The sequence below is a fragment of the Cervus canadensis genome, chromosome 4, assembly GCF_019320065.1.
Source record: "Cervus canadensis isolate Bull #8, Minnesota chromosome 4, ASM1932006v1, whole genome shotgun sequence".
Lineage (NCBI taxonomy): Eukaryota > Metazoa > Chordata > Mammalia > Artiodactyla > Cervidae > Cervus > Cervus canadensis.
Window position 1 is genome coordinate 78,568,265 of NC_057389.1, and position 23,144 is coordinate 78,591,408.

At 40.9% G+C, this 23,144-nt stretch overlaps 1 protein-coding gene across 5 annotated transcripts in view; it reads right to left on the reverse strand.

Annotated features, from left to right (window-relative positions):
• Window positions 1-19,641, reverse strand: part of ZNF608 (zinc finger protein 608) — a 105,490-nt gene extending 85,849 nt beyond the window's left edge. For 2 of the 5 annotated variants that reach the window (XM_043465925.1, XM_043465928.1), the window contains exon 1: window positions 14,873-16,558. In XM_043465925.1, the coding sequence (XP_043321860.1) occupies window positions 14,873-15,787 (915 nt within the window). In that variant the 5' untranslated portion in view covers window positions 15,788-16,558. Of the gene's footprint in view, window positions 1-14,872; window positions 16,559-16,994; window positions 17,591-19,347 lie in introns of those variants that run through there. The other 3 variants (XM_043465927.1, XM_043465926.1, XM_043465929.1) reach the window with 3 other exon arrangements.
• Between the last annotated feature and the right edge of the window lie 3,503 nt (window positions 19,642-23,144).

Genomic DNA, 23,144 nt, shown 5'->3' on the forward strand with positions numbered 1-23,144 from the left:
TCTCTATCCTTCTATCCTTTAAGCTCTGATCTGTAGAGGAAGCAGCCAGAAGATGATCCTGAGCATCTGCTTAGATGATTGTACTCATGTTGGAGCAAGAGCTATTTAGAATAAATGATGCTGAAAAAGAGGCTGGTCCTTCCATAGCACTAATTATTACCTAACCACCTGTTTCTGCAAGTTTACTCCCTCTTTTGAGCTTCACAGCTTCAGGGATAGAAGAACAGGCTGGCCCAGGCCTCAGAGAGCACCACAGTTAAGTGAGGGAGCCCCCGCCAAGGTCTGAGCCAGATTGTTATTTCCCGAACGCTTGATGAGGTCATTGGCAACACTCTTTAACCAAGAGAGGATGACAGGAAAGTGGTATCTTCTTAACACACTTGAGAAGAAACCTATTTTGAGCCCAGGAAAGGCCAAACACACACATAGTAGGAAACACTTGAGAGATAACATACTAAATCACTAAACATTAAAAATTACTTCTCTTCTTGATCCCAACTGTTCTTGCTGACTGGTATAAAAACTTCTTCAAATTTTCCCTTGACTGTATATACAGACATATATGTGTATGTACGTGCATGTGTGTTTATAAATGTGTCATCTACAAATACGCTATATATAGTGGCTTACTTCTCCTTCTCTTTTGTTGCTTAGTTGTTGTTTCCCGCACTCCCCCAAAGGGTACTTTGAAATCTTTCCAGTTTTTACAATTAAACCTAACCATCTGGACTAAAATCTTCACATTCACTAAATTAGTCACAGATTTTGTGGGTAAGCTGAGAAAGTAAATGCTATGCTCAGTGCTAGGATTTAAACCACATCTACCACAGCAAAACACTCTCTCTCCAATAATCTCTCCAATTATGCACGCACATCCAGGCTCAGATAACACGGAGACAACTAAAGTTTGTTGCACAGAATATTTGTACAGTGAGTATTACTCTTCAGATTCCTGAGTTTTACAAACAAGCCAAAATGAAATTCTTCAAAAATCCTGCAGAGTTTATTGTACAGACAAAAGATAAATAGGTGTATTTTTACTCCACCATTTAACTTCCTGCTATTACTAGTGTGTGCTGACAAGCTTTTCACCAAACTCAGAGGCGATTTGAGGAGACCTGTATCTATGTGTTGAACACCAGTGAAAATGTGATTTGAAAACACTGGACATTTTCTAGATTTTTTCAAGTATGAAAGTCTACAATCTCTTCAGATTTCACTATCTGTGTCAGAAAGGAAAATTTAACGTGTTTAAGTTTTCAGCTGAAATGCAACAATGGCAAGTGATTTTCGTGTCATCAGCCTGTCACGGGTAAAGGACGGGTAGATGGTACAGAACTTCATCCACCTAAAGCTGAATAGGAATATCTACAGCTGTGCTGAGGCCAGGTAAGTAGAAAACACTGGTTTTTACAAGGAAATAAGGTACATGAATTTATAGAAGGCTTATGGATTCATATGCTAGCCTTTCAAAGGCAACATTAAGCCTTTAATGTGAGCTATAATAGAAAGTACTAGACTTTTGAGTAAGCAGGTTTAAAAAAATCATTTCCAGAGCATCTTAAAAAGGTTAGCGTGTTTCCTTTCACATTTTATATGGGCAAGAAAAAGCATCCAATTAAAACAGTATGTAGAACAGGTTAGAGAGAAGGAACCAGACACAAGCAGAACCCTTGTTAATATGGCAGGAAGCTCAGCACCACTTCCCTGTTCTGTATGTACATGTGAACACAAACTAAACTCATCAAAATACATGGTATGTTCAGATTAAGTGCTTTTTAAAATCCTCAGCAACAATCACATTGTGGAGGCACCAACAATCCGGGGTAGGGGAAGAGTGGGGGAGGCTTTCCTTCCAGGGGGGATTAAACCAGCAAAGAGATTTCAATCTTGCAAAGCCTCTAAGCGGTGATAAATATTAACACGAGCTATGCTTTTTTATCTTTGCGCTTTTGTTTTGTTTTCCTAAGTAAACCTAGGCTGAGCACAAGTATCAATCAAATGATACCCAAAGAAATCAAATTTAGGTGGGCATGTGCAGGGATTTACCACCTCTTCAGTAAAACAGGACCTTCTGGGGCATGATTTTTTTAAAAATTTACACAAGCTTAGTCTACTTTGTGACTATGACAGTGTTAAATTTTATAAGATTTAAAAATTTGAAGTCTTACAGCACAGGGAACTATATTCAACATCCCAAGATAAACCATAATGAAAAAGATTATGGAAAAGTGTGTGCGTGTGTGTGTGTGTGTGTGTGTGTATGCATAACTGAGCCACTTGGCTATACAGCAGAAATTAACACTATAAATAAACTATATTTGAATAAAATAAATTTTTTTAAAAGTTTTAAAAATTATGTTGGATGCTCAGAGAAATAAAATCCAGTCTCTTTCTTCACTAACATAGAAAATGTTAATAGAAAAACATCAGGAATGAACAACAGCATATTAAAAGTCACCAGCTTGACAAGGATGAAAATATTTACACCTCAATCTTTATACCCTCCTTGCTTCCCCATTCCTATAACCCTCCTGCTGCTCACCAACCCCCTCAAAAGAAAATTTGTAAAATGAAGCTATCAGCTATGATTTAGACTAAAAAATCAAGCCATTTCAAAAGGATCATACCAAAAAAAAGGTATTATAATTTAGAAAGGATAAAAACAAAACAAGATCATGGTAAGCCAGTTTAACATACTTGAGACTTTATCAAATGTGCATCAAATAACAAGTAATTTTAATGTTACAGAAGGAATGAGCTTTTTCATGGCCAGACAGCATACAAAGATATCATGTAGAAACAATACTTGTAAGTAACCAGAGTTATCATTAGGGTGACAGTTTATACACAAAAGAACTTTGAGATAAAGGGTTTCACTTCCAAGATTAATGTTAAAATAAGAAACAGTGAACTGGGGAGTGTTCAAAACGATACTTCTAGAAAATAGCACTTTACCAGTGATTTCCTTAAGCCCACTGTCCACAAATGGATTCGAAGGAATACAACTACAATGGGATAAATGCCATGATTTCTGGTCTTTACTGTTCAATATAATCTGTTGTTGGTGTTTGCTGTTCAGTGCTAAGTTTTTGCAACCCCAAGGACTGTAGCCTGCCAGACTCCTCAGTCCATATGACTTCCCAGGCAAAAATATCTAGCCCTGAAAAAAATTTAAAAATACAGAAAGAACAGAAACGACCACCTCCAATTCTGGTTGCCAGGCAACCCCTCTGCTGCACCACTTCACTGCCCTGGCTGGAAAGTTCCTCTCTGTTCAGTACCATATGCTGTGCTGCGCCGGGTCGCTCAGTTACAGCCGACGCTGTAGGCCGCCAGGCTCCTCTGTTCATGAGGATTCTCCAGGCAAGAGTACTGGAGTGGGTTGCCATGCCCTCTTCCAGGGGATCTTCCCAACCCAGGGAGGGAAAGCAGGTCTCCCGCACTGCAGGAGGATTCTTTACCGTCTGAGCCACCAGGGAAGCATTCAGTACCACAGTCACTAACTAATGAGATAGTAGGAAATTTCTGTAGAGTCCCCATTATTCAAGAGACTGCATTGCTGATGGCCATTTTAACAAAGGCTCTCCACCAACCACCACCTTCCCCACCCACCTTCTTCCCACTTCTTACTCCCTACCTCTATCACCAGTCCACCTCATCTGAACAGGAAATTCAGCAACAGCCAGTGTACCCCTCCCAGTTGAAAGAACTTTAAGCTTTTAGTTTCCTGATCAGGCAGCAAAAAAGTGACAGCCTGCCTTGGCCTTCCTCCCCTCTCTCTTTATATCTTAAAAAGTACACTTGGCTGAGCAGTTCTCACCATTCACTGATTCATTCTTTTGTGAAAAACAAGGGTAAAAACAGCTAAGCATGATCACAAAGCAGAACACTGGGCACTCAATTCCTATATCTTACAGCCTCCTTCTTTTACCTCCTGGTCCATAGGATTTGGTGACTGAATAAATCTTAATCTGTAAACAAATGGTTTGCTCTACAATTAAACCATTCATTCTTTCTTTTTTTCTTTTTTAAACTGCTTGGCTGCTACCCAACCCAGAGACTTCTAGGTTCTTCCATTATTTAGTGATCCCAATGGTTAAAAGGCAATAAGCTCATTTGGAGTTTATAAAACTATGCACCGTCAACAAAAACATGTAATGTTTCCAAGACGCACAGTGGCTTCTACACACACAATGGGGAACTGTGTGTAGTCTCCCCCAAAACAAAAATGCCCAGCCCCAATTAAGCACCCTGGGGGCCTTCAAAGCAGTTATGCTAAGTTGCAAATACAGCAAGATCCACTTGAACTCCAATGGTCTTGTATGCTTTTCCTCCCAAGGTAGGGAAAAGGCTGAGGCAGACCAACCTCATTAAAGGGTAATTAGTGAACCCCGGGACTTGAGGGGCTAGCACAATCGTGCCCATTGTAAGCATTTCACCATGGGGCCACTCTTTTCTCTTTTTCTTTTTTTTAAACCCAGGAGGTCTCTACAATCTGAAAGAACCACATTTTAAATTTTTAAGGATTTAATCTGGCTCTTTTTTCTACTACCAATCTTAAGAGTAAAAAGGAAGGAAGCAAAACAAAGAGCGTTCCTACTTCTTTAGTGGAATTCCAGCATAGCTCAAAGTTTTTCAATAAAATAACTTGAATAATTCATATTCTACATACAATAAATAATTTAAGTTTACTTTTAAACAGTGAAACAAATGCTCTACCTCCTGGTTATAGAGATTGAAAACAACACATTTTTAAAAAGGACATTATAAATCAATCAATATAGGGCTTTTATAATTACATGTGACAATGCAGTGGAAAAAAATTGATCTATTTACATGTGAAGGTGTTATTTAGAAACTAATACAGATAATGTGATCAACATAACCACTTTACCATCAATAAAATTCTTCACACCTCTTTAAAACCATTATTACTGCTGATATCAATCTGCCAAGATGCTGAAGACTGAACACTACTATAAAATACACCAGTAAATGTGGCTGTTTACACTCTTTAAGACTACCACCTTTCTGCAATACCAAACCTGAGATCCCACTGCCTTGCTACTAAAATTCACAGTACAAGAGAAAGTAGTCTTTTAGGCAAGTAATAAAGCTAAATTTGAACTTCTCAGCAACCAAGATGTAAACAATTCTAATATTTACATATTATATGTAATATAATGGATGGATCAGTATCTTTGTTTAAAAAAAAAACGACACTAAAACGGAGGAAAGAGTTTGGAGTAAGTGACTTCCCTCGGAGTAGAACCACCCCCAAACCCATGAAACACTTCCTTGCAGTGGACTATGTAGGATAAGGGGTACTAGTCACAAGAAGCCATCGACCATGCCCACCGCAGCCCACCAGGTCCAACAGCTTCCAGAAGCTGTGCTCAGGATCTGGGCACAAACTGGGGGGGGTGGGCGGGGTAATGTTAGTGTCCATAGTGATGTCTTTAACCCTGCCCTTGTATGTGTTAAGCCCAATTAATCGCCGAATTCATGTAATTTTTTGAGTATCAAATTAAAGAATTTTAAAGTGTGTAACAAATCATTTGTGTTTTTACCACATGTTACATTATAGAGATGATATACTTAGAAGCAAATTTGTGTGTATTTGTGTTCTGTTAAAACGTTGCATCAGGAGGTACCCTTCATGAAAACCTGGGCAAACATCCCTGTTATATTTTAGAAATGCAAAATTGATTTGTGTTAACTTAAACATACACAGTTCATTTTGAGAAATCTTCAAAAAGGTGGGAAAAGCTTATTATGAGATGGTGGAGGGACCCCACCGTGGTTATTGTGCTGCTTCTTTAAAAAAAAAAAAAAAAGCCAATCTTGTGTATAGAAGGTTTCGAGGGGAAAAAAAAATGCAAATCCTGGAAGTCATTCCCAACAGTTGGAAACTCTGCCTCTTCAAGCAAATCCAAGGGCTCAAAAAATAAATATTCAAGAGCATTAATTTGTTTCTAGATGTGTGCGTGCAAGTAAAACAGCAGTCATAATGTGGAAATTTCAGTCACATTTTGCAACTAATTGGAAGCAGATTAGAATTCCGCCTCAGGGGAACGTTGTCAAACTAGAAGCAAATGAAGAAAGAGGTGAAGGCGTCGTGAAGAGCTGACAGATTTACAGCGCTCAGGGCTATAAACGGGTCCAAGCTGGGAAGGAGGGCGCGGCCCGGAGGCGCGCCCCCGACACGGCCCCCACCACTCCCACCGTCGGGAGCGCGCAGCGCGGACACGCCCCCAAGGGCCCTGGGAGCTCCATCTGCTCCCCCAGAGAAACAATAAACCAGGCCTTCCTGAGAAATCCGTGGTCCTGATAAGATAGAAAACCTGCAGGCTGATAAACTCAGGAAAGAAGAGCAAACGTCAGAGGGAGAGAAGGTTTTTTTTTTTTTTTTTTTACCAGTGGGGGAGGGGAGCGAAAAAGCAAGCAGATTGTGGAGGATAATACAGCCATGGAGTAATGGAAACAGCTGCTCGCTTTCTACTTCAGTGTCTGGCATCTGCTGCGGCATCATGGGAAAGGCTGGTGAAGGATTTGGGCAAGGAATGTAAATGGAGACAATTGGCCAAATGGAGTTTGATGCGGAAAAGCTCAATTGCTCTGTCTTCAAATCTTGTTGTTCCCTTCGGGGAGCAGAAGCCAACAATATGACTGGACTCACATTCCACTTTCAAAGCAGTTGAAAGGTTTGGGAATGTGAACCGCTCTTCAAGCAGTTACTTCAGATGTGAAACAATATAAAGGCATAAAGCCTCGTTGTTGGAACAGCCTCCATTTGTCAAAGTGCGCGGCGGCTCGTCTTCTACTGATCTTCATGGAAAAGTTAAATCGGAGTCCTTTCTCCCCTATGGATTCCACTTTGAGAAAAATGTTTCTTAAATCACCGCTGCTTACTTACTTCTGAACTGGCTCAAGAGACAATTTCTACTTGTGGTGCCTTATTTTCCCCTTGGCTGCAAAGATTTGGTTCTAATTTCATTTCCATCACAAAAGAATTTGCAAAGAAGGAAAATGAAGAAACACATAACTGAAGTGCAGCTGTGCTAGTCATAAGCTTATAATAAAGCACAGATTTGATAGCATTAGCCATGTACTGTGGTGAACCACACACAAATAAACAGTTCTCCATGAAGAATGAAAACCCGAGGCTTCAGCCCTTCCAATTCAAACATTATTGTTGCTTTTAACATGAGCCATCCATAAATCAGCCGAGGAGGTGACAGGAAATCCAAAAGTAATCTGGTCTGGCTAGGCACACTTTGTTAAAAAAAATAATAATAACAATAAGAGATTATTTCCAATTCATCCTGGTGATGTTCTCAGTGAATGGGTAAAACTATAAAATCCAGGCATGGAAACAAATAGTACTTTTATGCCAACTGAATTCAAACACATGGTAGGTATAGCAACCAAAAAAGTACAGCCTTTCAGTAAGAGGAAAGCATGTAACCTACCAGGGAAGGACTTAAGGACCTTTGAACCTGCAGTGACTAATGCAAAAGACAAAAAGGGTGGATCTAAAGCAGCCAGAGGACCATATGTGCTTTCCTGAGAAACCAAACCAGGAGTTTTCCTTAATCAAAAGGACACACAGTGACTTCTAGGAGTTCCTGAAAGTGTGACCAATTGGAATTTGGTCGTCTGTTGCTAATTGAAGCATATAAAAGAGTCCGTTTCTTAAAACACACTTTTTAAAAAAAAATTCACTGCCACATGACAAAAACCAGAATCAAGTTGACTGGTAGAACATCAGTGCAACCAAAGACCAAGCTATTATTTCAAACTGTCAGGGGAAGGCAGTAAAATTGCTACCAGGTCTCCTTAAGTTACCCTTCAATAAAAAGAAGCCATCAGGGAAATAAGAGGAAAAGAAAACACATCAAAACCTTAAAAGTCCCTTTAAGTAAAATTATACGTCTGGGGCACCATGCCATCTGTTCTCTGGTTAACATAATAAGCCAATTCCACGACCTAAATATCTGCTTTCTAAAATCATTATGTACAACACAAAATATAATCAATATATTTTTAAACTGTAAAAGCTGTCTTTTACGGCATTATTGAAATATGCCTAGATGTCCCCATAGGCACTTTTTTCTTAAGGTGCTAGTGAGAATAAGGATTCCCAGGAGTTGCAAAAAGCCAGTGGGTGAGCTAGAACAGTCACAGTGAATAATAAAAAAAAACTGGGCTGGGAGGTAGGGATGAGAAAGAAGAAAGAGTAGCTTTGAAAAATCAACAGCAGTGTCTATTTATCACTTCCAACCCATTTGTTTGAGCACCCTTCCCTTTGAGTTCTCTATTACAACCAAAATATATATTATTAAATTTTCATTTAGCTTCACAGGATGGAATGGGGTGGGGGTCGGGGCGGGGAAGAGGTCTTTCTGAGTACCAGATGAGATCCACATGGTTTAGGGGTCACTAACCTATCAAAATATAAGAAGTATTTGCTTTGTAATCTCTTCGGTTCTTCAGGCAAAAGCCATAATCTATTTCAATACCTTTTCAAAGGTTATGTCTACCCAGAATTTAGCAGGTATGCGGAACTCAATTCTAGGAACAAGGTGCCAATCTCCCTGTCTTGAGTATCCTTTATACCACCCCAAAACAACATTACAAACTGCCCAACTGATGATTAATCTACTATGAATTATTTAACAACCCTTCATTCAGTAGCAAAGGCTTTGTTCCCATTGCAAAACCTTTAAGGTTGAATTAAAAAGAACATGCAACAGAGAGCAAGAAGTCACTAAAGAAACATCATCTGAAAGAGAGACATGGATGGATATAGAGGGGCCAATTACTTTGTAGCAGAGTGGAACAGAAAAATCAACTGTGACTTTTTTAAAAAGAATAAAGCCCACAGTAACTAAAAACTCCCAATCCACTCCCAATCCAACAGCTGTGTATGAAATTATAACATTTCTATATATATGTCTATGAATAAATACCAGTCACAGAGTACCAATCTGATCCCTCCGAGAGCCTGTAGTGATGACTGAAGTCATTCCTGAGATAGAGATTTCACCTGTTCTCTTTCCCTGTAACTTTAAATATACAGATTAAGAGGGTATTATTATTTATTGACAATAGTACTAGTGAAGAGGGGTTATTTCTACTCTGCTGTTGCTAAGGATCTCTCAGTATTTCCTTAGTTCTGGCTTCTATGTTCTACAAGAATGCAATACAAGGAACTTAAGGAATCAACTGTTTAGTATTCAAGCAAAACCCTTGATGTTCAGATCACCGGCAAGTTCAGAGTGCTGGCAATCAAAACTATGTTGTGCTACAGTAATTACTATGAAAAACTTCCAGTGCTTAATATTAAAGAATAGAATAACATGATCATTCCACCTCTTCTGCACGTCTAGAGTGTGTTCAACATGGCAATTATCTCTGTTCAAGAAGCAGAGAGTTTAAACTGCATTGAAACTCAATTATAGCCATGACTTTTTAAACATACACTTCAAAAGGCAGGTTTCATCACATTCAAATCATTGAGCAAAATCTCCCCAGCTTAGAAAAAACTAGATTTTATCCCTCTCCCACAAGACCTCTTCAAGAATAAAAATGATTTCTTTTTAGTTTTTGGACCCACTTCTTCCTTCATTTAAGTAGGGGGATGACTGAGCCATGGTGAAAGACAAAGAGAGAGATCCCATCTGATAAAAGCATGGGATGTGCAGCTCTCCCAAATGTCATTACCACACCACCTAGAACTGCCACCATTCTTAAAAACAAGATCACACACTTGTTAACAAAAAACACATCACTTTGCTACTTTGAAGAATGCAAAAGAACTAGGAGTGGTAGATTTATGAGTTAAGTGTTCATGGCTCAAATAGCTTTCCAATTATCAAGAGCCTCTTAGGAAGAGCAGGAATGCATGTGTTAATGACCACAACCAGGGGTTCCTTCTCCACTTTTTTGTCAGAACCCAGGCACATCCTCCCTGCAGCTTCACCATTAACATGTCTGTTTCCTGTCAGCCCACTCAGAGATAATGTCATTTATCTCAGGGAGGCACAAGCCCAGTCATTAGCTTCTATAAAAGACCTCAAACAAAGGCCGGATAATGCTTTACCCAGGGCTCTTACTAAAACCAGAACCCAGAAGCTTGGCGGTCTAAAAGTCAAGGACTCCAAAGTTATCGTCGTTAAAAGAATATTTTCCTCATGATCAACAATCCTGGACTAATAGCTCTGAACCAGAGTAAGGTCTATGGAGAGCAAATACCAGTTCAGGACACTACCACATACAATTAGATCAACCGATAAACGCTGACCAGAGCTAGCCTGGGAGAGCCTTTGCCCCTCTTGCCTCCAGGGGGAAAATTGACAGAATAATTCAGATACTGACTAAATAGTTAGATCTTTGAAGAACTGACCCCTCATTGTGACTGCCTGCAGGAACTGAATAACCATTATAAAGTGTTCAATGGTTGGGCTTCTGGAAATCTTTTAAATAAAAGTGGAACTGGTTAAAATAAATGTAGGAACATGTGTTTTCACAGTGTTGCTCATATTACTGCAATTCTGAGTTTCTATGAAGTACCAGGTGAACTTTTTTTAAATTAAAAAAAAAAACAGGCACATACAGACACAGTCAAAATTGGAGCAAATCTCAGCCATTCAACCCATGTTTTTCATGCTGAAAATGAAGAACAGATGGTTCTTTCCATGTTGTTTGAATCTGGTTATTGAACACCTCTGTGGTTAGGGAGATTTCTGCTTAGCACTTTCGGCATACATTTCATTTACTAACTATAAAATGCTGCTTAGGAAAAATAAGTCTTTATAACACTCTAATTAAAACCATCTTGCAGCCAAGCAATTTTACTTGAAGAGCATTCTTAACCTCATGACATTTTGACAATCAATCCCTCTCGCCCACCCTCCCCTTCTTTTTACAGACTATTTGCAAAGTTATTAAAAGTTGGTAAACATTATTTATCTCTTTTAGCACAATCAGTTGTTGAGTTTTCTTTTTTTTACATCTCTCCAGCAAACCCAGCAGATTTCAGATACTATGCTCAGAACCCAGTGATGTGCCTGGCCATGCAAATATGCCAAGCTTCCATGGGTTCTCACAGAAAACTTCCTTGGGGAAAGGGCAGCCCGTCTCAAAAGCCCTGTCACCCTGTGAGGAAGCCAACAGAAAAGAAAGGGGCTGCATCAGTGCTGATTGGGAGCTGCCCTTAGTTACCAACCTTTTTAACAGCTAAGTCCCTTATGTAGCTTTCCAAACAGTTTGCTGTCTAACACCAATGGACTTTGTTCTTTAATTATAGCAAATGACCCTTCTGCCCTTTTATTTCACAGTAGATAAACTGTGCTCTCTAAGTAGAATTTGTAGGGGGCACTGTATTTGGGGGGAAGCCTATCATTCACAAAACTCATTAATCAAAATATGTTCTTCAACTACTCACACTCACTTAGACAACGTGCCAGAATTCCCTAGTGAAGTGTAAAAAGCCTTCTACAAGAGAATAAAATGAATGATATCCTTTATAGCCAGGTCCATTTGTAGATACCACATGTAGGCCATTAAGAACCAGTTTAATGAAAGCAGCACAATATTACTGAAATCATTCTCTTTGCTAAATGTGCACTGAATAGTTAGAACTCCAGACCCAAACATAAGATTCCCTGTGCTTTTTATGTGTATCTGAAGTCTCAGCTGTTTTTAAGAATTCATCTATGTATTTTTTAATTGCTCAGTGATCAAATAAACCCATATACCGTACTGAACTTTAGCCCGGCTGATTGCCTGTGTCTGATAAGCCAAAACTATAAGACAGTTAAGGAGAACACATGCAGAAGAACCTCAATGCAGGCTATTATGCTTCAAAAGAAAAGGAGGGGGCAGGTGGAGAAGCAGGTTTTAACAACCAAAAGCCAACCTGTCAAATCTACTTATTCAGACACGTCACTGGTGGCTTAACCACAAAATGGGCTATAGAAATACAGCTCAAACATCTTAGAATTATGGCATGTTTTGATTTTGTTCACGTATTAAGGGAGTGGCGACTTTTACAACATACTTGTGGTTTCCACATAAAGGAGTAGAACGCTCATTGATTTAATTAGGTTTCATAAGGTCCAATTTATCATGTTTTACATGACTTTCTGTAGTGAAGAAACAGAATAAACAGACCAAAAATAGACATTTAAGCATGCTGTGAAAATTAACCGGTGACAGCAAGTCTTATGAATCTCCTGTGAACCATCCAACCACGGAGGAAAAAAAAAAGCACATACACCATATTACACCCCCCCCCCGCCCCCACTCTGGTTTTCACATTTGGCCCCTTCATGAGCCACATCCGACTGCTGAAAATTAATCATCTTCACTTTTGAGACACTTACTCTTCACAGCCCAGAAAATCAAACAAGGCTTTGAAATTAAAACATTGTACAAAAACGTCAAAAAAAGGATGCCTCAGTGTCTGAATTATCTTGTCAGGTAAAGCTTGTCCTACTAAATCTTTCCCTCCTCAAGAGGTCTCCTCCCATCATTAGAAATTATTTTCTAAATTGAAGTCGCATTTTACACAACCAAGAGTTAGTAAGAGTTAGTAACTGGAGTTACTTCCCTGGGAGGCATCTGTACAAGGCAGTGCTATTCCTGTGTGCCAAGGAGGAAACATTCTTAAGAAAGTCCTGCTGGGGTGGGGTGGACGTAGACAGGAAAGCCTGAAGGAGCAAGCTCCCAGATCCTGGGCCCACACTACAGGATTCAAGGCCCTGAGCGCCATCCCTGAAGGGTCGCTGTGCCCACACCAGCAGCTGTGGTTGGCAGTGGTGTGAATCGAAATACACTATGCCTGTTCCCCTCCTCCACCCCAGACCTGTCATGACTTGTATGCTCTTCATTTAGGTCATTCATATTATCACATTTACACTGCTCTGACTGAAGATGAGTTGCATATATATGAATAATTTAATTCTTTCATTTTTCATCCAGTTTCCTCTGTGACTGGAAAGTGAAAAGAACACAAAAAAACTGGAGAACCAACACCATGCTCTAATCTCAGTTGCCATGACAGCAGCCTTTGAGATACTGAAATGTCCCGATTGCCAGCTAAACAAAATTGTTGAATGTGAACATTTGGCTGGAAGATTAAAAGGCTAAGGGGAATGCAAAAGGGCAGTACCTCCCACATTCCAGGCAGCAGTGAATCCAATCAAATGGCTCTGACTCCTTAACCACAGCCATTGTGAGCACTGGATTAGGGCAATTCATCTAGATAGTTAGAGCAGATTAGAACTGCAATTTGAAGACTATTGGCAACAAAAGTAAATGCACTACTGTACTAATAAGACTTCAGAACGCCCTTTAGCAGAAATTGTGTGAAACCCTACATTTCAGCATAAGAATCAAAACCTGGATTTTTTTAAAAATGTATTTAAGTTCATCAGTTCAAAATGCTGTCTGACCAGAAGCAGGCATGCAGAAGGTTTTTTTGATTTTGGCATCATCTACACCTTAATGTACCTTCATCAACTTCTAAAATTATAAAACCAAAACTTCATTCCTGTACTAACATTTAAATCTTTAACAGAGGAAAACAAAAAGATTTAAACAGACAGCGGTGAGTAATTGGACACAGAAATTGTCACCCTAAAACATTTCACAATTCTGATAATGTGAGAAATAGCAAAAATTAAATAACTGAATAAGCATATATATCCAAACAATCATGCCACCAACCACATGATATGCATTCTGCTTCCGCAAGGCCCAATCTACAGCATTAACAGTTAACTTTATAGAGTCAGCACTTCTCCCCCAGCTCACTCTCAGCCTGCTCAGTGGACTGAGTGCCTTCAGCTCTGGGACATTACTTAATGCACAGTCATTGCCAGAGCTTTAAGTCCTAGGCCTCCAGCACTAAGCCACACAACACTGGGGGCAATTTTGCAAAGGCAATGTCTCACCAGACTTTCAGACAATGACAAAAGATGGGCAGAAGGGTCCAAATTACCTAAATCAACCCTCCCCACTGCTCAGATGCAACACATATTTAGAGCACCTTTTGGCTCTGTTTTCACATCTCAGCACGCCAATCCACCAAGTCTATTTCACTTTTCTTACCAACCTTCCAGCTCTCTGGTCAAGCCAGAAATCCAAGCGATAACACTCTTCAAATCTCTAGCTAAGAACTGGGCAAGGGAACAAGGAAAGAGCCCTGGCAGCCACAAAAAAACCATTCCACTCTTGCTACACAGTTATGAAACCAGTGACCCTAGGATACCAAGGTTTCAGTCAAGAACAATAACAGGACGATATCCTTTAACAGGATTATTCTGGAGAACATCATGAGAAAATAAATGTGTGGAGAGTGGAGTGTAAATTAGAATCCTAGACACACTTCTATGGTGAGAGAACGTGAACCCTGCACCTAAGGACACATTACCAAAAATACTAGGACATGCACATGAAAACAGAAGACAGTTCTCCTTAGGGGAGAAACCAGGACAAGAGGTACATGGGTCCAGGAGCAGGTTTTCTATTAAAAGCACATCGCACCTGGCTGACTGGCCAACAGCACTTGGGTAAAGCAAAAGGTACTTAGAGCACTAAGACCCTCCCACCTGAGGACCCAAACACTAGCACCAGAGGCAGCAGTAGCGGCAGAAGCAAGAGCTAAACACTGCACCCAAGTAAGCTACCCCAGACCAAACGTTCACAGAAAAGATGCACAGAAGAGAAATCTCACAACGAACCAGAAAGCACGGAGAAGTGCAAGGCACATAGAGGCACACCCCCCCCCCCCGCCCCCGACTCCCACACAAATGCACACAAAGAGAAAAGTAGGAGATCTAAGAAGGCGACTTTATCCTACCTTCTCAGTTTTCAGTTTCTTGATTCGCCTGTGGCTCTCCTCCTCCTCCTCTTCCTTCTTTACCAACACAGAGTTTCCCATGAGCCCTGAATCCGGGGCACTTTTGCTAACTTCCCCGGCAGCCGTGACGCTGCCACTCCCAGAGCCCCCGCAGTGGAAGGGGCTCGCGCCACCTCCATTGCTCTTGGCCCCAAAGCCATAGAGGTGCCCCCCGGAAGGGGCCTGGCTGCCACTGCCATTCTGGTGGCCCTGAAGCAGATCGTGCTTGTCCTTCCTGGATTTCCCCGCATCCTTATCCCGCTTGGCGCCTCGGTTGGTCTGGCTTTTACCTGGCTTCTCCTCTTTGCTTTTCCCGCAGGAGGCCGCCCCCGCGGTAGCGGCGGAGGTGCCGGTGCTGGTGCTGTTGCCGTTCGGGTTGCCGCCGCCGCCGCCGCCGCCGCCGCTCACACTTTGACCCAGCGCTGAATTCATGCCAGTTGCCTCTCCAGGGCGCCCTTGGACTTCCTGCCTCTTGCCAGTGCCGCTGATCTCGGGAATCCCATACAAGGCAGCAGAAGGCAGAGATTTATTAGCATCCTTAGAAGTTTTACTCCTTTTCACTTTTGATTTGCTGGTCTCTTTGTGTGAATTCCCCTGGGGAGCAGAGGGCTGAACAGAAGCAAATTTTAGGCCATCAGCTAAGGCCGCGGTAGCACCGGCCCCACTGGAGGCCAGACCTCCACAATCCTTGGAGTTGCTGCTGCTAGTAGTGTTGGTGGAATTATTCATTTCAAATTTCTGTCTGTCCTTCTCCAAATCAGCGTCCAAATCAATTATTAAATTTCCAACCCCGATTTCCCAATCATCGCCACTGTCATAAGTATCAACCGTATTTGGATCCACACCTTTTCCTGCCGTAGAAATGTTCACTGACATCCTGAAGATGAGATCTCTAGAATAAAAATCCGATGAACTTTCCTTTGGAGATGAGGGGACATTCGTTTAGCTCCGCTGGGCTTTCTCTTTAAAAAAAAAAAAAAAAAAAAAAAAGTCTTCTAATCTTCCTCTTCTTTTTCCTGCCCCAGGAATGGGTCCAGGGATTTTACACCCTTCAGTCCAGGTCCACCTTTTCCTGTGAAGGGGGAAAAGTCGAATATTTCTTGTCTGGGTGTTACCAGAATAAAAAACGATTAATATTGGGGAGTCAGTAAGGGGTACAGGGAAGGATGGTGAGGAAGGTGGCTCATGTATTGTCTCCACAGTCCAATATCAGGTTTAAAGAAAAATAACCAAACCCAAAAAACATACCCATGACAGTAAGCATCTTACAGTAGCTAAAAAAGAAAAGCCCTTTATCAACGACACAAAGATAATCACTTTTAAAAGGCATTAAAATATCTTAAGGATCTGAGTGAAGTCTAGAAAGGTTTAAGGAAAAAAAAAAAAAAAGAGTTTAGCTTTTTTTTTTCCCTAGCACATACACATGATAACAATCCCAGAAACACAGGCTGAACACTCAGACAAGAGGAAGGAACACGTTTTAAACACCCTTAAACATGTCCTAGATCTCACAATTGAAAAGACCAGACCCTGGAAGTTCTCTGAGGCCAGTTTCAGAATGATGTTGCTAAATTTTCCTCATTTCTAATTTTATTACTTCTTTTTACAAATTGTCTGGGCAATCTGTTTTTTGTTCCCAGTAAGGAACAGAAAAAAACAACCAATACCCCCCCACATCCCATACACATGCCCCCATCTCCTATCCTCTCTTCCCCAACAGTTTATACAATTTTGTACACACACGTCTTTAAGATCATTTCTCTATTTTAAAAAAGACAGTGCTAAATAAAAGGCTAAATATCTGCCTTTTGAGGAAAAAAAATTACATCTAAACAATTCTACCATATTCCTAGGTCACAGACTGGCTCAATCTGTTAAATATGGTGCTACTGACTGTACGGGAAACTGATTAAGACATACACTTTAAGTGATCTGCGCCAAGGTGGCCTCAATGACCGCAAATGAGTGTGTGTTTGACAAAGATCAGTTAAAACGGTTTTTAAAGGGATCAGCCCCTTTTTAACAGTTGATTGTCAAGGAAAAAAAATAAATATACATACACACACACACAGACATTGCTTACCTTTAATCCTTTATCATTTTTTAATTAGGCCAGCAAATCAAAATGCCTTTCCCACTCCACTCGGCAAACAAGCCTGTGCCTCATTTTACTTAAACACCAAATGATCAAGAAGGAACGAACCAAATAACACATCTCAGCCAGAATAATCACTCGATAACATTATTCCACTTCCCCACCCCCCCTTTTGGCAAACGGATCAGTCCTTTTCTCCTTAAAAAAATGTGTCACTGTACAGCTGGAAGATGTTTCACATTCACAACAGAAGCACCAAAGGGTTTTTTTCCCTCTTAACAAGCATCGAGAATAATAGTTTTAAAAAAGAGAGCGCTTAGAGAAAAAAGTTTTCCCAACTTCTCATTCCGCCTTCAGTTCCAGACTTCAGAGTCACCGTGATCAGTAAGTAATGATCCCATGTAGCAAACCTACAGGCGTCCGCTAGTAACAAGACAGAATGTGCTAACATCGGGATAAATTAGTGAAAGGGAAGAAAGAATAAGAAGAAAGGACTGAAAATCTGGGCTGGATTCCGCCTGTTAGTCGGGAAGTGGCATTTTTCCGCCCGTCCTGACAGATTTGATTTCTTGAACTAACTTAAGAGGAAAGGGGCGGGGGGGGGGAAGGGGGGGGGGGAGAGAGGGACAGAGGGGAAGGAGGAAGAGGAGGAGGAAAGGGTGGGATGAGAAGCTGAACAAGAGGAGAAAAAGAAAGGTGTGGAGGGGGAGGGGAGCAGATGATTCAGTGAGCTGATAAACCAGTTACAACAGCATTCGCTCGGGGCGGCGGGCGGCGGGGTGGGGAAAATAACGGCGTTTAAAATTGGTTCAGTCTTCGAAACCTGAAAGGATGTGATGTTTTCCTGTTTTATGTTATTTTAAGAAAAAGGAACCGAGTTCCTAGTATAGTCCCCGAGGGGGGGAAAAAATCCGCTGTCGCTCAAGCCAGTCATGTGGTAATTCGATAATTAGAGTTAAAAAAAAATTTTTTTTTTAAAGGCGACCTTTTTCAGGACAGTTTTTCCCATTTATAGTCGCAGCAAACGGTGCGTCTCCTTTTTATTTTTCTCTCCTCCTCCTCCCTCACCCACCACCTCCTGTGTTTAGTCAGATGGCCCCGGAGCTTGGCTTAGTATTTTTAATTAGCTGGCGTTTGGAAGCTAAAAGCAGTAATGAATTGTTGATGGATTGGAAGTGGAGAGTCGCTTTGCTGGAAATGTCGGGGCTGGGAGAGGGGGATGGGCGAGTTAGCAACAACCAACCATCTAAAAGGAGCGATTTTGTTACAGTGCAAGCCTTTCACATCACGTGAGGATCAAGGGCTCAATTGGTTGTCGTGAGAACAAAAATGGTGACAAGCGTATCAAGAAAATACTGATCTGGTCTTTAAAAAAAACCTGAAGGTCTCTCCCCTCCCCCTGCACACACTCTACCCCCCCCCCCGCCACCTCCCCCCCACCCCCGCCCTTGCAGTGGGAGCAGCTACAAGTTATGAATGTGAAACATTTCTCGCAAATCTAGGCTCTCGGAAGTTCGGAAGGAGTGAAATGTAATGAGCACAAGAGCAAAGCAGATGTTTTAAAGAAACACCTTATAAACCTTTCCTCAACTTATCTCCAATTTGTCGGCTTTGCCAAGGGGCCAGGGATGGAGAAGACTAGTCGAAGGGGGAGGGCACCTCCACGCTACTTGGATTTTAGGGAACCCCCCCCCCCATGTCTTAAACAAAGAAAAACATTTTACTAGCTCCAAGCCAGGTCCTGTAATAAACACACCATTGTTACTATTTGTGGGTTTGTTTGGGTTGGGTGGGGCATTTTTCCCCCTTAATGGTGTTTTTGCAGCTTGCTTTTTTAAGGAGGTGGAAAATGGTAATTATAACCATTACATGTAGTGGGTGACTATTCCCTTGCTTAATATTAAATTATTGGGCACTGGATGTGACAAGAGACAGAAATCGGCTTGTTCTGCCCTTGCCCCCATTTTCCTGGCTCGGTTTTGAAGGGGGTCCTGTCCAGCTAGGACAGGAGAAGGAGAGGGAGAGGTGAGGTGCGCTAGAGAACGGACACTGCAGATCAGGATTTGTAACTGTGTCACTTTTATTCTCCTTGGGTGAGAGCCCCAAAGGTAATTTACTCTTAAGTTACCCCGAGTGCCCAGTCAAGCTTAATTTGTGTGAAGAAGTTACAAATGCTTCACCCTCCACTGAATAAAAATTCACCCTTCTTGGGTTGCTGTTCTCAATGCAAAAGCCAAACCCTGTAACTAGTTCCTCATTTCAATGCATAAAACTCGCACATTCCCCTGCATGAAGTCCCCGCTAAGTGCTATAGAGAGACACACCACGCAACCGTACTTACGGTCTGTATTGGATCGAGTTGACCTTTTCCTTCTAACTGCATTGAATGTGTTTGGTTGCAGCCGCTTTATTTTGGAAATTATAATCTCTTCAACAAATTTATTATTAAAGAAGATGGACCATCAAATGTCACAGACTGTCCTGTGTATTTTTTTATATAAAAGCAAAAATTAAAAGAAAAAAAAAGGAAAAGAAAAATCCCCCTGGTGCACACACACAAGCTTGTTCTGCAACACTGAAATCAGGACTGAAACACAACACACACACACAGGGGGAGTGGAGCGAGAGGAGCTCGCAGCCTCTATACCTGAAAGGGACTTTTCTTTGTTCCCATTGCCCTTTCTCATCGGGCCAATCAGAGAGCAGCTTTTATGAAACTGGGCTCTCTCATTGGTTAGCTGCTTTCTCTTGGCTACTGTAGGGGGTTGAGATATACACACGTATAAAACACACACAGGGAACGGGTGGGGGTGCGGTGGGGGGTGGTTGTGGAGACAAAGCGTTTTATTTTCCAACCAGGTTGGGGTTGAGGAACCTCCTGCAGTAAGATTGAAAAAAAAAAAAAAAATGGTGCGCCCGTTTCAATTACTACATCATCCACATAAAACACTAATTTATTAAAACAAATCTCAAACAGGCTGCGAAGAGAGGATGTCGGTAAATACAAGTTTGATTGTGTTATCTTGGGGGAAATAATGTATGTGATCGCTCGGGTGGCACAGGGAAGCCAAATGAGCCACTAGCGCCTAGCGAGGAGAAAAAGGAGGCTGGCTGTGTGGAAATGACTAGGAGCGTTTTGCTGGCTTCCCTTCCGTGTTGCGAGGACTCGGCAGCGCGAACTCCCAAGACTGATTTTCTGTATTGCAGCTTCTGGCTTTCAACCCTCCCCCACCACTTTGCCCTTCTTCCAATTTTTTTTTTTTTCTTTCCCTGTGTCTCTCATTTTACTCGCTGATTAAATAAGAAAAATCGATCTGGGGGTGAAGGCGGTGGTGGGGAAACAAGTAACCCTTTTGTTCCCAGGCTTCTGGTCCACAAGCAATGAAGTGTGAACGCTAGCAACCATTTAACCACCACTACGTGAATGGTTCTTCCCTGGAATTAGTAACAAAGCTTTTCCACCTGGTCCTAGGCAGCTCCAAAAAAATTAAAAATAAATAAGGTCCCAGCCAACCATATTAACACCTCGGGCCAGCCTCATTTTTTAAAAAAATCGATTTGTGGGAGATAAATACACTAGGAAGATTAACCCCTTTAAACAGTCCCTGTGCCATTTTTAAGCGGAGGGATTGTCAGAGTTCCCCTTACTCCAAATATTTAACCCCCTCCTGGGGAAAGCCGGTGTCAAAGTCCTCAGAAGGCAACACCCTGCGATTCACTGAGAACTCGAAAATATTTTAGAATGTATTGTAGGACAAATGCCAACAACCTAGTTAATGGAACTCTGAGGTCACAGGACAAAAGAGGTTAATATGAAATAACAAGTTCAGTATTGTACTGTAACAGTGAATATACTTAAGTGAATGTATTTATATATATATTAAGCTTTTAAAGCACTTTTAGTTTTAATTTTTCATTGTTATTTTCTATCACTTTTAGGAGCTGTAATATGGAAACTTTAAAGTCAAGGGTGACTTTTCAAATTTAATTGAAAGCGTCAGGATCTTAAGTTTTAAAGATCCAGCACTACTGGGTTTGTAATTTCTGCATGACAGTTACAATTTAAGAATGTGTCTTAACTGAGTTCAACTGGACATATAAAGTGAATTAGAGCTAGCAGAAGATTGCTTATGATGTAAATATTCAGTGATGACCTTGTGGATCAATAAAAATATGTCACATGTTTTAGGTAATGTCTATGACTCGTGTTTGAACTTTCAATATCTGTAGTTCATTTTTTTAAAATGCCAATTAGTTGTTTCACTACCCAAGATGAACTTTATTCAAAGCTGCAAATAGTAATAAACAGCAGTTTACATCCCTTGCTGAGGTACATAAACCAGAGGAATGAATCTATAAGAGTCCTTAGATCTGCCTAAAAAGATTTACTTTCAAAGCAAAGCTATACATTAACAAATAAGGCAAAGGAGATAATCTGATACCGACTTACCCCCTATTTTAACTTTGATATTTGCTGTATATTTTTGAATGGACAGGTTTACAATTCGTGTGTGTCCCATTGCTAATAGAGCATACATACTGATTTTGAACTTTTCTTCTTTTAGAAGAGTGGTTCCTCAAAGGACCAGATCACTCAGGCACTTCCTGTGTCCCTGAAGGATCATCTATATTTCAGCCTTTAAAAGTCCATGGCTACCCTGTATATTTTATCAGCTTGGAAAAAATCAATAATTAACTTTTAAAACAACAAGATTCAAAAAGTCACAGAAATAAGACCTGATAAAGTTCAAAAAGGGTAGAAGAACTCCTCCAACACACTCGCTTGGTAAAAGGAAATCACAGGGTCTGCAATGTAGATTTAGTGTAACTAAAACCAGTTTAGGCTTCCTAATACTCAAATGATCTGATCTAACCCTAACTTCAAACAATACCTAACTCTAATTCTTAAATCCTCTCTAATAAACCCCACTTGGTTAAAGATAAAGGCTTATGCCAAATTCAATCACATATTTAACCCAAACCATTTTTGATAAACTCAAGCATTTTCCTTCCATTCCAACATTTCCATGCTCCATTAACACCCCACCCCCTCCTCCTGCCCTCTAAGTTCTGCCAAGAGGCTTGAATCAACCAGAGTTGTTCTGCTGGCTTTGTGTGTGTTTGTTTTGTTTTGTTTGACAAAGGGGCCAATCAAGAGACATCAGAGGGCTATCAGCTAATTGATGAATGAAACTAAGATAATTAACTACCACTTAGAAAATAAGAGCTACTCCTCTCACAAATTGGGAAGTTCTACCATATTTTGGAAAAGAAAATTTTATCTTCATCTCTTATCAAGATAACAGGGAACACACTAGTTTGTATATTGATAGCCACACACTGAATAATACCAGTACATTGTTGTATAACATGTACACTTTGTAATTTTACATTTTAGTGCCTGCCTGGTAGAGGGGAGGAGCTGTCCGGAAAGGAGTCCAGGAGAAATGACAACGTGGGAAGAGCAGAAGGATGGTGTAAAAGGAGCAGTTCAAGAGTGCTATCCCATCTCCAGCAATCACCATCACCAACTCTGCCCCTGCAAATTACTGCTTCCATTACTAGGTGATCAGAAGATCCTGGCACAAGACTTTTCCTCCTTTTTAAGAACAGAGAGCTCAATGCTGAGGAGGCCAGGGGCTTCAAGCAAGAACACAAGAAAACACAGTGATCTTTCTTTGGTGCCTGTTTCCTCAGATTGATGCTATATCGCTAAGGATCAGAAATAATTCCTTAGATTTTATTTATTTAGAAGGGAATCTAAATATGAGTCTAGCTTTTCTCAATCTGTGCCAACCTTGACACTACAAAGGGACTCAAGACCAAGTGGGGAAGATAGAAAGCAAAGCTACTTAAAAGAAAAAAGAAAAAACATTACCTGGAAATGGACTTGTATTATGAGAAAAGAAACTTAATTTAGACATAATGAGAAACTCTCTGGCTGCCCAGGAAGATTATGGGGATAGAGTCTTATCTGTCTGGGCTTAGATATGAACAGACCTGCCTCAAGGCTGTGGGGAGGCGACCTGGTTTCTAGGGAGTATGTGATTCATTGAGACACCCACACACTAGGCATTCTTCACTATACCTAGGGGTGACATCCTAATTTCCTACCTGAGGGGGAAAGTGAAAATCATT